General features: G+C 39.6%; 1 protein-coding gene across 1 annotated transcript in view; it reads right to left on the reverse strand.

The window, feature by feature from the left end:
- Window positions 1-388: 388 nt before the first annotated feature.
- The window catches only part of LOC118322392 (BMP/retinoic acid-inducible neural-specific protein 3-like), a 31,391-nt gene continuing 17,455 nt past the window's right edge, over window positions 389-14,324 (reverse strand). Inside the window, exons 4-8 of the mRNA XM_035654057.1 lie at window positions 11,780-11,885; window positions 11,319-11,555; window positions 9,131-9,353; window positions 4,382-4,724; window positions 389-3,236 (exon numbers count right to left, since the gene is read on the reverse strand). Coding sequence (XP_035509950.1) covers window positions 2,466-3,236; window positions 4,382-4,724; window positions 9,131-9,353; window positions 11,319-11,555; window positions 11,780-11,885 — 1,680 coding nt within the window. The 3' untranslated portion in view covers window positions 389-2,465. The remainder of the gene's footprint in view (window positions 3,237-4,381; window positions 4,725-9,130; window positions 9,354-11,318; window positions 11,556-11,779; window positions 11,886-14,324) is intronic.

Below are 14,324 nucleotides of genomic sequence, written 5' to 3' on the forward strand. Positions count from 1 at the left end.
GCACGTACATAAGAACAGATTAGAGGTGGCATCTTATACCTAATAATAATGCAGAGAAAATATTTTACCTACTGTACAGAAGCAGAATTTGAGCAGTGACTGAACTAAAATTTTGTAAAAAAAAAAGTTTGTATCGCTTTAACATTAAAAAAATCATTTTTAAACTTAAACATTATGATGCCCAAAAAAGGACCTACACAGCTTTGCCTGACCGTTTGAAGTTTATGTTTAAACCTATACCCTTTTGTCTCATAAGGACAAAAGGGTATAGAGAAGGGTATACCACTATTCTTCTTCTTCCAGAAGAAGAATAGTGGTATACCAGAGTGGGTGACGACTCCTCTGTGCACTGGACGGTGGGGGGTTTCAAGCTAAAGATGATGTCAACCTGTCTTAATGCACCTCTGCCATTTGTTATCCCTAAAGTATTAGTGCATGGTAAGTAAAGAGTACTTAAGTTTATTATTGCACTTAAAGTCACAGAGGCATTGTGAACATGGCAAATAAACTGATATTCCAGTAGATCTGGTAGTTATGGTAATTTGTTCAGCGTGTTGTCAAGTTCAGTAAAACAACTGGATAAAGGTTAAGGAAAGATTGTGGTCACGCTTACATTATAGAAAAAAAAACACACTACAAAGTAAAGCTCTTATTTGCTTCTTCTCCTTCACAGCGTACTTCGTCACACTGATTCAACCACACACAAACTGTCTCGCAGGCACAATTTAACAACAGTTTGTCAAGCTGCTATGCACTTGTCTTGGACAGAAAGGGCTGTGTGCTGCCTGAGCTTAATTGGTATTTGGTCCCGTCACCTTGTCTAAACCGGCCATGCAGTGGAAGCAGCACGTCAGCCCCACAATATCAGCAGCTGCTGTCCTCTCTCAGTGTCTATACTGGATCTGTTCAGCCTCAGTACTGCTGTGAACTCAAGAAATATTTGACAGACCTCACAGCCCAATACACAAGCATATGTGTTTATGTAAGTCAAAAAAGAGTGTTGAAAGTGTTGGAAACAGGCTGCAGGTTACATAGAGTGAATGAGGCACATGCCTCTATACAGCTGGTATACAGTAGTCAGCTTCATTGGATAAAATGTATCTTTTGAGTTGAGTTGATGTCACTTGCCAAATACATCGCAGAGAGAGGGATATTTGCAAGATAGAGACTGAAAGCGGCAGCCAGAACTATTTAATTTACACAAAATACACTTTAACACTGACATTCTCAAACCTGTCACAGGCCCAATAAGTTTGAATATGGCCTGGAACCTGCACTCAACAACTGTGGGACCTGGACTCAAATCACGAACTGTAGCTGTACTCTACCCTTTACTTACTGCCATGCTGCATTTTGTTGTGTGCACCACTGTATTCAATTTGGCCAAATAATTTAATGGTTTGATGGCATTGTGAGTAAAACGGTAAATAAGTTAAACTGAATAATGCACAACTTATTTTGACTATTATACAAAGATATGGGGAACAAATATGCTCCCTCACAATACAACCAGTTTGCTCATAAGGATTTGAAATGACAGAAACAATAGCCTCCATTTTAGTATTGTTGTATCTACTATGCATCATGGTCAAATTTAAGTATGTAACGCTTCCAAAATGAGCGGCAGTTTATAGATTTATGTTTAAAAGAATGACACATATTGTTTGCCCTGCTACTGTGAATGGAGTAAAAGAGGGCTTTTGTAATCAAATGTTTAGGGATGTTTGTAGTTGGAACAAAATTTGTGAATTTCTGTTAAGTGAAGATGTTGAGACATGTGGAAGTAATTGCAGAAAATAATTAATCTAAACATAATTACGTTGGTGTGGGTGGATCAGTTAGATACGATTCATTTACTCTGACTCTCATTTGTAAAAACTTGGTGTTTTCTAAAATAAGAAGAAAGCTAGTTAAAAGTATCATGAAAAATATTCCAACAGCTGGAATCTGTTATAACATGATGTTTTAATATCAATTTATCTACAAAATCTTGACTGACACCACTGTATTCTGGTCTTCATGGAAAGTGCACTGTCACTGAAGCAAAAGGAACATATAAAAATTACAAACAAACAGACTGTACCATTTACCATAAAATGTCCATTCATTTGGCATTGGTACTTACAGTATAAATGAGCAGAGTCATATTGAAACAGGATGGTTCAACTTTTATATAGCGATATCTGAATTTCTACTGTAGAATTTTTAATCTCTTCTTGTGAAACAGTTGTGCATTTTCTTGCTGATCCACCTCATTCTTTATGATATAGCACTGAAGGTAGTTGCCACAAAACAGAAACCGAAAAAACCAGACAAGTACATTCTTTCTGATTTCTCTCCTGATTTACCATACAGTTTGGTAATCCATAGAGACTGTAACCATTTGCCCCACAATGAGCACAATTCTTATGGCCAGGAGTTCTCCTTGAGGCCATGTACAGTCCAGATCTCCCATCAAGCAGCTGTTAACTGCACAGCTTGGTGGTCTCGTAATCCATTGAATTGGGCAGACGTGAACTGAAGGCCTGTAAGGAGGCATGAATGCGAACCACCTCGCTGGCAGTCAGTTTGAGCCGGTGCCGCAGAAGACAAGCAAACAGGTCTAACCTCTGTTGACCCGGAGGTGACAACCGGTTCACCCGATCTCGTATTTCCAAGAGCTGAAGCATGGCTGTGTCTTGGGAACCTTGGGTGTATGGGTAATCCAGCTGCAGAATCAAGTCACGGATTGCCTCTGGGTCAAAGTGCATGCTGTAGCCAAAGACCTGGATGCTGTTGATCTTCATATAGCCCAGGTTCCGAGCAGGATCTGTCACCTCTAAAGGCTCATAATAAATGCTGTCATTCACTCCATCTTGAGTCTTTATCCTGCTTCGAAGGTAGATATGAATGGTTTCAAAAAAGGTCTTCCACTTGTTGCCCAGTGTCAGAGTCCAGTTATAGCACTCAAAGGGTAGGTCCAGTTTGGTGGCCTGCCAGTCTGGAAAATTGTTCTCATTGACAGGGATGTACCAGCTCTCCGAGTGGCTCCCTCCAAAAGGGTTGATGTAGAGAGTGAGGACAGGCTCCAGGGTACTGTTCTTTGTAAGGCAGATCTGGAGGGATATTCCCAGCAGCATGTGGACCATATTAGACTTGTACTTGTTGCTCTTCAGGGTCAGCAGCATCCTCTTTCTCCATGATGGGTCAAACCAGCTGTTGAGTCTCATGTCATTGCTGATGAAGATTGCGTGGACCTATTTGAAAGACAGACATAAAAACAGTATAAATGTACCACACTCATGAACACAGTAAGTACATACATGTAGTGAAACATTTGTATTTGTATCAACAACACAAGAGCAAGAACACAATATATTGCTAAAGTTTTAATCACTGACTGTGGAATATTCATACATTTTGTGTATGAGAAAAAACAATTAAAAAATAATATTTTCTGTGCAGCACAAAGATGCTTATAATCCTTAAATGCATTTAATTTGCTCATTGTGGGTCCAATGAGCAAATTAAATGGAAATTAATGAAATTATTATGGTGCAATCTGAACATCCTGTTGCTTTAATACACACAAGGGCCAAAATGGCAGCACCGTTAGGTTTTTGGATCCAATGTTCACAAAAAACAGTAAGGCATGGAGGAATGGGAAGACTACTTTAATTGGATAATAATAGGTATTAGGTTGCTCCATACAGTTGAACATATCACCCCAAATATTATTATGTAGCTTGACAACAACATATAGTCCAACGCACTTGTTTTCAAAGCTTTCAGCCACATCCCATGGCCTTCTGTATGTAGTTGTTTAGAGCAACTCCATCCACTAAGGAAGGCCACATATATTATATATTATTATATTATAAGGTCAAGAAAGACCATTCAAGCTCATCTGTTTTTATTTATTAAGACTTGCACTATGTTGAGACAAAAAAAGGTTACTTATGTTTTTTTTTGTTTGCAACACTGCTGGGCCAGGTTTTGTCAAATAATGCCTGCTTGCCTTTAGTAAGTACTTACCTGCGTAATATTTAGGATAATGTAAGAAAGTAAACCTATTGACAATAACCATGATTGGCTCACCATATATCACCTACAGATAAAATCACTGCAAAACCTGAATTGACCTTGCATAACATTAGTGTCCATTCTAATCTATGTACCACAAACTGCTTCAGATGTAGAGAACATCCAAAACGTGGTACAAAAAAAAACAAGGGAAAACATGGGTAAACTGTGAAGTTCCTCAGTAGCCAGAAGAGCAATACTTTGTAATGCTGAGTGGCTCCCATGAGTGAGTATATCCTCCCCAGGCTACTGCTGTGAAAGACAGCTCAGCTCACGGTCAGCCTGACATGATTAAACAAAGGCTAAAAGAAAAAAATACCTCTAGCCTGCGGTCAGCTCTCTGCAGTAGGTAGCCCAGCTCCAAATCCTGGAGGTCTGTCTCAAATCCCAGGTAGTTCTCCGTAGAGTCTGCCACCATGGGCCTGCAGGCCCCCTGCGTCAGGGCAAAGCCCGGGTTGCAGCTCCCACAGCGGGTATGGTTGTCTGGTGCACATGCTGCGCAAGCCGAGCCTTCCCCAACAGAGCAAGGCGGTGGCAGCTGACAGGGGCTGTGTTCGTATCGACAGCTGCAGCTGTGGAGCTCCTCAGAGAATGCGCCAAGCTGGTTGTTCTCTGAGCAATACAGGAGAGACTGGAAATGACTCAGCCAGTAGGACTGAGGCCTGTGCCAGGGAAAGAAGAAAAACAGAAGGAGGAGAGAGAGAGGCAGAGAGGGAGTGGTTATTGAACAGGGCTTATAGGATGAGCTGGTTTAATAGGTAGCTGCTTTATTAGGTCCAGGACACCTGTCTGGGTGTGCAGACAGCTTGCTCGTTAAAAATATAAAGCATAATCAGCATAATGTAAAGCATGCAGACAAGCCTGACAGGATTCATTAAGTGTGGTTTAGGTAATATGCAGGTCAAACAACTTCTATGAAAGTTGTTTTATTTAGATGTCTAAGTTAAATAACCAACAGTGTTTCAATCACTACATTTCAATGCATACTTTGGACTAAAACACAGTTTATGCAAAACACTATTTAACCAAATTTATTTGGTCACGTGATAACAGCTGAACCATCTCCATGACAACTGAGCAAACTCTATCCACTGAAGGCTACATAAAATGACTAAAAGTTCCAGAGGATTTCCACATTCAAGCTCAAATTTGGCTTAAATGCAATGCTGATTGTGACCTGTGTAAGAAACATTGCTGTTGCCACACAGTTTCGGCATCACAAAAATCCATCTATGATTTATAGACATTACAAGGTTTAGAGTTGTATTCTAATGTCACAGTTGCTTACTAAGTGAATCCACTGTCTACTTTTTTTTCTGTTGGATATTTCTAGCAGGATAATGATGTCAAGATTGTATGGAAGTGTTTGCAGAAATACTTTCATGTTATTGAGTCAGGCTGGCCTGAGATTCCTGCGGAGTATACCAGTTTTCATGTTTTTGTTGTCCTGAAGTGCCCGATGAGTGTAGGTTACACATGCAAGGAATATGAGCGCAAACATCGGTGTTTGAAAAGGAAGAGGAAGCGAGAGACAGAGAGAGAGAGAAAGAAAGTTGTCTTTGATCAGTTTGTGACATAAATATTAGAAGTCTGCTGCCGCCGTAGGGTAACTGACTCTCAGACATACATATAATTCCCCCATGTGGGCCAGAGTTTGATTCCCGTCTGTAGCACTTTCTTGACTGTGATCCCTTTATGCCTCTTATCCTCTTTGCTCACTGAAGAGAAGAAGTGCACAGTATATACCGTTGGCTTTCCTTTCAGAAAAAAAAAAACAACCTTTTTCTTTGATGAGGGTGTATTGTGGTAAACTTTATGCTAATCTGAAAATGTTTGCTGGATTACATTTAGGGCATCCTTCCTCTGTATCCCAATCTTATTGTGTGCTTGTCAGTGGGATGCAAGTCTGAGTTCAGAAAATCAGTGATTTGAATATCAAAACCCCCTAATGGAAAAAGCAGTGATGGGAAATGAACCGAAGGGGCTCTTCCTTTCCATCACCCGCTACCTGTGGGCAAGGTATTTCACCTCCGACAGCTTCAGCAGAGCAAAGCACTCGCCAAGACAAGACTGCAGTTGTACTGTTAGTTCCCTGGTGTGATTGTGTACAGCCTTCCTGCTCCCTGCAACTCCTACTCCAAACCACTGCTGTAAATCACAGTGTCTTCTAACTTCTCTGCCACCTTTAAAGGAGCAGGCAACACTACGTTATAAAAATTTGTGTTTTTGCAAAAAAAAAACAAGCTTTGTTTCCATAGGTAATATTTTTGATAAAGAATATAGGGAAAACTGTAATTAAAGAAGATAAAGGGGCCTGTAGGTACGTTAAAAGAAATCTTTGACTGAAGTAATGTTCTATACATTGCCAAAAGTAGTGGACCTCCATTACAACCATTACAAAACAATTGATCACTGAACATTTCTCATTTCTCTGCTGCAAGAGCAGCCTGTACTCTTCTGGCTTTAGGCTTTTTACAAGATTTTGGAACATGGCTGCAGGTATTTGCTCCCATTCAGCCACAAGCAAATTAGTGAGGTTCAATACAGATTGGGTGAAAAGACCTGCCTCATGGTTGGCTTTCCCGTTCATCCCAAAGGTGTTGGATGGGGTTGAGGTCAGTAAAGTTCTTCCACTCTAAACTGTGAATTATGTTTTTGAGGGATTGACTTTGTGTATTGTCAAATTGAAACAGTAAACCAGTTGGAAGCTCACTGATGCCTAAAATACCATTGTATGCTTTAGCAGTAAGATTCCCCTTCATTGTAATTAAGTCGTAAACTGTGTATGAACAAGCTGTATAACACCTTTCCTGTACAATTTAACATAATCGAAACAGTATGAAGCTGTACAGATGAAATTGGTCTGATCTACTGAATGCCTTGACAAGTTCATTAAAAAGCTATTCAACATTTTTAGAGTCAAATCTTAATTGCACTCTCTTAGTAGTCAAACAAAGCTGAGAGGACTCCTCCAGACAAGACCTTGACGTTCATGAGAAAATCAGGCACCTTTTTTTTGTGGAGATGGCTGTGCATAAGAAAAGGCATTTGCCAAGCTGATTAAAGCAGAAGTACTGAAAACATCACTTGAATGACAATGTGCATCATTATGCCTAATGGCAAAAGTTTGAGCACAAAGTGTACTGTGTAGTCTTATCATTACCCGCCTAATAAAAGTGAAGCTGACTGCGGCTTCGACTGGCTTATTCGCTCATAATTGTCAACGCAGAGTAAAAGTAGCCCCCAGGAAGCAAAATCAATCACATATCTCTCATCTATCTCAAGTGCCTCAAACAGGATGTTAAAGGGAGAGTGAGGGTTTTTTCGAGAGCTTCCGTTTTTCTCCCAGGCAAACTGACAAACATCCTATTCTCAATCTCTTTCCACTGAGTATCGAGATTTCTGTGAAGACAGAAAAGAAAGGGAAAGCTTCACAGTTGACGCGGTGGTAATAACATAGATAAACACTGCCTGGATGAGGGTAACGACGCTCCAAATCCGTTTCCTAGCAAGTGGGTGGGAATATCAGCTGCATAGATCAGTGATTAATGTGTGTTTTGGCATGTGGTGGAGAGAACGAGACAGGGCAGTACACTGAGAGAGAGTAAAGAAAGTGAGAGAGGAAGACTGGACATTGAACAGAATTAACTGTATAGATTAATCTTGATTCATCTCTAGCATCGCTGCCATTACTGTGGAAGCTCAGTAGATGCTGTGTGACTGACAGTGATGGTTGGATTCATCACCATCGACAATCAGCGGAAGGTAGCCTAGTGAATATGAATTTTATTCAGTCTGAAATTCAGAAACTGTCCTCACCAGAAAAACACTTAAAGTGACCTATGTCTGTTTTTTTTTACTGACAAGTGGCCTCTTTTTGGCATGTGAATAATGATTGTCCTCTCTTAGCAACAAAGGCATGTTGTTGTTATAACATTGCAAATAGTCATGGAGGACGTTGAAGTGGGTGATAGGTTGCACAAAACACAAAACTCTGACACCAGAGAGCATGATTTATTTTCTGTGTCCTAACAGTGTTAGGACTAACAGTCAACATTGGTTTCGTTTAACCTTGATGGTGATTTTTCTCAACATCAACAAATAGTTTTCGTCTCAGCTGTGTTGAAACACTAGTCAAAAACTGATTAGAAAAAAATACTGTAACACCTGTTTAACATTGATAGGATGGGTGTGAAAGTGCTGTGTTGTAACCTTATTTACTAACATATACTCGGGCTATGACTCAACAAATGTTCGAATTTCATCTCATTTTGCAAACCGATGAAATACAAAATATCATACATACGTACACATCCGAGGCTGAGAAAAATATAAAATTGTAAAGGTGGAATGTTCTTTGCAGCCATGAATCCAATGTAGATAATCTGCTTTCAGAGGGATTTCATGGAGATGAAGTCCGGTGAAATGAAATAAAGATTTCGTGCAGATTTCATGAAGGTCCATAAAGATTTAATGGAGCAGACTTGTGGATTAAAGTATACTGTTGGAGCGGCTGATGACAGCAAAGTAGGGCAGAAAAGTTAATTTACGGTGATCTGCAAATGAAAGATGTGGTAGAAAAGTTGGACCGTACTGCAGATGTTTAACTTGTTTTATTGGTATTTCACTGCAAAAAAATATATCTTGGCGAAAGCTGTACAAAAGAGATAAAAATTTAATCCTTTACATACACCAAAGGGGTATTGCGATGGTATACAAGTAAAATGCCACCACAGCGTGGCAGCTTGTTTACTTCCACCTACGTTCCTGGATTAGTCTATAGAGAGTACTGTAGGCTGTGATTCGTTGCACAGTAGCTTTGGACAAAACATTGCCACAACCTTGCAACCGCTATGGGGGTATAGATCAAACAGAAAGGGAAGAATGTACAAAAAGAAAAGTACACTGCTTTAATGTAAATATTGACTGCAGTAGGTTTACTCATAGTGTCCCTTGACTAAAACATATTAAAGCCTTGTCAAATTGTAAAAAGTCATATATATTAGATGTACACAGATAACATGCACCTGGAGAAAATGAAAATGTGTGTTTCAGCGGTCATGCTCACCGTTCCCTTGGCAGGCGGACTTGGGGCTGTCGGTGACATCTTTTACTGAGACTGAATAGCTTGAAGATGACTCTCTGGGCTCGTTTGGAGAGCACCCGCATGCTGTTCTCCAGCTGCTCATATCGCCACTGGAACAGGTTGTCCATCGACCACAAGTGTTGGATTGTTGACACATTCAGGAAATAGTTCTGGGGCAGCCTCGCATAGAACGCCTTAAATTCATCTGTAACAGAAAAGACACATAAAAGGGGTTATTTTAGACTTTAAACCTCAATACAGTGTTGTTGTGTGTATTTCCAAGAGGACTGTTAGTTTTCACTATCCTCTAAACTGCATGCAACAGGTACTATAAGAAATGTTAGTCACCACACCTGTATTTATACCAATACTGTATAATCTGGTATTTATCAATATCAATTGACTGATAACAGAATTTACAGCATGAGTTGTGGCATTTTACTTCAGCACATGATGGATAACATGGTACCTTATTTTGCCAGTTAACAGTAAATATATCTACTCTATGTGGGCTTTGATTTTTCAGTCTTGTTTACAACATGTCTAGGCTGCTTACAAGAACACATTTATGTTTATGCTTGGCTCCCATTATTAATGTCCTGCAGTGGCTTTTTCATGGGTCCAGCTCATATAATATATTTACTCTGGTCAATGATGACCACCTGAACCCAAAGACCTCGTAAATACAATGTGATATTTTCTGAATTTATGACTTAACAAGCATCACCTCAACGCTCCATTAAACAATTGGCCAGTGCACACTGGATTGTGGGATACAATAAAATGCAAAGGGTGCGCCAGTTGTGTCCTCCAGGTTGAAGCAAAAAATGGCCCATTTGTAGGAGCCTGAGTTGCATTTGAAGGAGCCTTTGAAATTGGAGAGACCTTGTCAGCCTGCTTTATTTGGGCTAGAAATGTGGACTTTGGAGTTGAATTGGGACAAAGCACATAGAAGGTGGTGCTTTGAAAAGCCAACTCAAACATTTTCATCATATTCAGTAAAGCAAAAAGGAAACCAGGATCCAGAATGACACCTAAGATGGTAAACAATGAAGGAGGCTCCACTTTCAAGCAGAAAGGTCTTATCACCAAGAGACAAAATATGTATTCTAATTATTTTGAAAATTTGTATTGTTTAAAAATGCAAAATACACCAGATAGAGTATTACTACTGCAACAATCTGTAATACTAGATACTAGATATGTCTTAAGTTTGAGTTTAATTGGAAAAATATGATGACTACTGCCACATTCATCGTCTTCACTTTATCATCATATTATAAATAAATTAATTATGTTTAGTCTGAATGCAGTAACTACATTAACTATACTTTATGGACAGTTGCAACACTGAGCTAAAAAAAGGGGCCTGCCTGAAATAAAATGTATTTGTTTGGATGGGAAATGTATTTCTGATTCTAGTATGTCCTTTTTGTCATCATTTGGTTCAACTTTAACTATTATATATACTGTCAATGCTTAGACCACTTTCTGGCATCCTCCTCTGCTGATAAAGCAGCGAACAATCCCCCGCTGAAGGACACATTTATGACACTTGTGGGGGTCTGCATTCTGAGCACGCTCCTGCCCTCACTTCACACCCAGCTATTAAAACATAAACTTTGAAAGTAATTGCACTTAGGGATATTTCAGCCAAATCTGAGGAGTGGAAAAAAAAGACATCCATTTTGATTTCACCTGAGTAATAATCACCAAGGCAGGGTGACCGAGCACCGCAATAATAACCAAACATTATGCTAGGAGCTTCTACTCAAACTCTGTTTCCCCGGTGATATGAAAAGCCGGACTCGCAATAAATGGGTTTTATAGCTGATTAATCTGCTCCAGACATATTGTAAACTACCTGAGCCGAAAGCTGTTGATTTTTTTAATCCGGTCCTGTCGCCTTGTTAATTTGCTTTATGCAGATAGTGTGCACATGAGCCAGGATTCACAACCAGCTATTATGGTTCACCTATAAATCATAGAATAGGGAGGAACATACATATAGGATCGTCACTCAGATTTAATGGTGCAGATAAAACACTTGAATTCATCCCCACTCCCTCTCATATGAATGATTTATATTCTGAAAGCTTGATTTCCTTACATTTAGGATGAGGCATGCAATGTGAAAGGAAGCAAAAATCCAGTGAGAGTGCTCCATTACCTGATTCCTCAAACTCTTTATAGAGGATCCCCCATGTCTCTGTGATCCTCTCCAGGCTCTCCTCCATGGCTTGGATGTCCATATAAGGGCAGTTGCACTCTGGGAATTTGGGGTCACAGTTGCACCAGCAGTCGTTGTCCTTGCAGCCAAATTCGCCCTCTCCATTACAGGCTATGTAGCTTAGAGCAGCCTGCACAAAACTTTCCCTCAAGTAGTCTGGAAGGATCACCTGCAAGCCTGTAAAACGAAGCTGGGTTTACTATCGTAATCAAACTGAACGTGGGGAGTGACAGTCAAAGTGCAGTGACAATATTATGCTGGCTGAGTTTATGACTTACTTAATACAATCTATGAATCTGTATATTTGTATGCCATATTTATCCCTTCTCCATATACCTTTTAGAAGAATATTTGATCTTTAAAAACATGACAATCATAATAGTGGGACAAATCAGACAAACCTTGCAGCTGGACTTTATTTTCAGGGCTCTGAACCAGCACGGAGCTAACAGAGTCAAGGTTGTCATAGTTACTGCATCCAAGAGGACCTGTGCGGGTCTCTGTCACCTGGGCAACAACAAATAAAAAGCTCATTTATTCTACACAGCATCCATTTTACAACTAGTGCATGGTTAAGTTAAATATATTTAAGCAAAACTAAATTTAACGTGTTCTTCTAAATTTCAGATACAAAATGAGTTTGAGGGGAGCCCAAGAAAGAAAATGTGCCTTGTGTAACATAAATGCCTTTCCCTGTTTAAATTAAGTAGTTCATAATCGATTGTACTTCAGAATGTGAAAGAAACAGAAAACTGGGGTAGGCTCATTTAGATTCTCCTAAATTGCTGAAAGAGTTCTTTGCTGCACTCATTTTTTCTGCAAGAATGCTAAAACGTTTCTTTTTTTGTCCAGTCACTGATTGAAGACGTTTCGATTGACCTTTGCCACAAAGCAGCTCCAGCAAAGCATCCTTTTTCACTTCATTTGCAAGAAGAGATCTTATTTCAGCACTCTCCTTTTTCTTGCTGTGACACAGCAGGGAGCATCTAACTGATTCTCATTTTTCTCTCTTTGTGGTTCTGGGACACCATATTTTGTTCAGCGATTTGTCCTGGTCAGGCTTGTCAGAGGACAGTTGGTGTAAAGTGACAGATGGATGAGGCGAGACAATGAGGGTCAGTCGATCAGTAACACAATCATAGAGGGCTGAGGGGGTTGGGAACTTATATGAGGCCAATGCTGCAGGGAAGTGAAATCTCTGTGTGGGGTTCTTTAATAAAAAGCCTAATCCAGAAGAAAGGGGTTTGTGAGCGGAAGAATAAATATCCTCTGGGAATGGGAAAAGGAAAATGAAGATAATTTTAGCGCAATTCTTCGACTATAATATTTATATCACATTATAAATCCCTTGTTTCCCTCGTGAGGGATTCTAATCCTGATATGAATGTGAGGAAATGAGATACAACCATGGGTTTCAGACCACATGAATATTGAATCCATATAAGGAATTATTTGATATGCCATATGATATGCCATATGGCAAAACACTGACTGATGAGCAGAGCATTCAATTTCCGCTTTGCATAGCAGCTGCTATTCACTGTAGATGCATTCTGGTATATTAAAAATACTTAATAGGACATTATTGGCCACCTGTATCTTGGCACAAGGCTGTATGAGGGAAAGAAGCAATGGCTGGCACTTTGTGTAAGAATTGTATCTTTTTTTCATGATGTGAACTTTTAGTCCAGGAGCTATAGTACAAGTACTTCACTGACTCATTCAAACAGAGCGAGATAAATGCATTGGAAGAGGAAAGCTTTGATCATTGCCACATACAGCAGATAAGTATTTCTAAAGGCTAAAATCTTATGAGTTACAAAAAAATAGAAAATGTTTACAATTTATATTCCTGGTCTAAATAGTCCCGGTAAATAGTCTTCCAGAGAAGTTGACATATGCTCAATCACTTTTAAATGAAAGCATAACCTATAAACCTATACAAACAAAAACAAAAAAAAGCTACATTCAATAATTTTGGGCGACCAAAGAGCAGCATGCCCACTGCCTGACATACTGGTAAAATTGTTATATGTAACACCTTAACAAGCAAAATAGTTGCAAACAAGTTATTTTTTTATTTATTTAATGCACTGACAATGTTAGGTGATGGTCATTTGGAGCACCGAATGGGCATGGAACTCTCTCAAGTGAATCACTAATCCAAAACTGCTTTAGAATATATATTTTTCTTTAATACAAAGGTCAGAGATACAAGCTTGTCTACATAAAAAAAGTGCATTGTGGTAAGAAAAGTCCAATCAGTGAGCTTAAAATGCTTATGTGGGCCGCTGGCAATAATGTGCAGCCTGTATGAATTCCTTTCAGATTTATACTACTTTTTTATATGTTTCTATTTAGTGTCATTATGCCCGAAACATGCTGTCAAGTTAGCAGTCTGTCTACTCTGTGCTAGTCCAAACTACAATCGATGGAGTCAGAAACACAAAAATGTATTTCTCTACCATAATGAGAACACAATACAATCGAAAGGCTGCCCACGAGATGAAAATATGAGACCAGAGACTCCTGCCGTTTCCTCGTTTAATTCTGTCGCCTTGTTGATCACAGATCACAGTGCAGACAGATGGGCAAATATGGCCCAGTTCAGTTGGGGATATTGCCATCAATTTAGTCTAGGAAATTTTCAAATCGCAACAAAAATGATCCCTGATGCTTTTGAACAACTGGAGTCATTACTCATTGTACAAACGAGCCGATCCGATCACACTTTGCTCTGCGTCGTGACTTCTTTAAGAGAGCCCACATTTCCACAGTCAACCACCAGTACGCCACAACAGTAACAGGCTTTTCCTCCAAAATGAGCTTCAATTTACCCTTTGCATGGAGACAGCAGGGGGGCCTTTGCCTCGCCAGCCCACTTCATTCATTCCCCAACTTGTTCGATTTCAGATTCATGCAGAGGAGTGCTCAGTTGTATCTGTT

This window comes from Morone saxatilis, unplaced genomic scaffold, assembly GCF_004916995.1.
Source record: "Morone saxatilis isolate NCDOM2014 unplaced genomic scaffold, NCSU_SB_2.0 Contig12, whole genome shotgun sequence".
Lineage (NCBI taxonomy): Eukaryota > Metazoa > Chordata > Actinopteri > Moronidae > Morone > Morone saxatilis.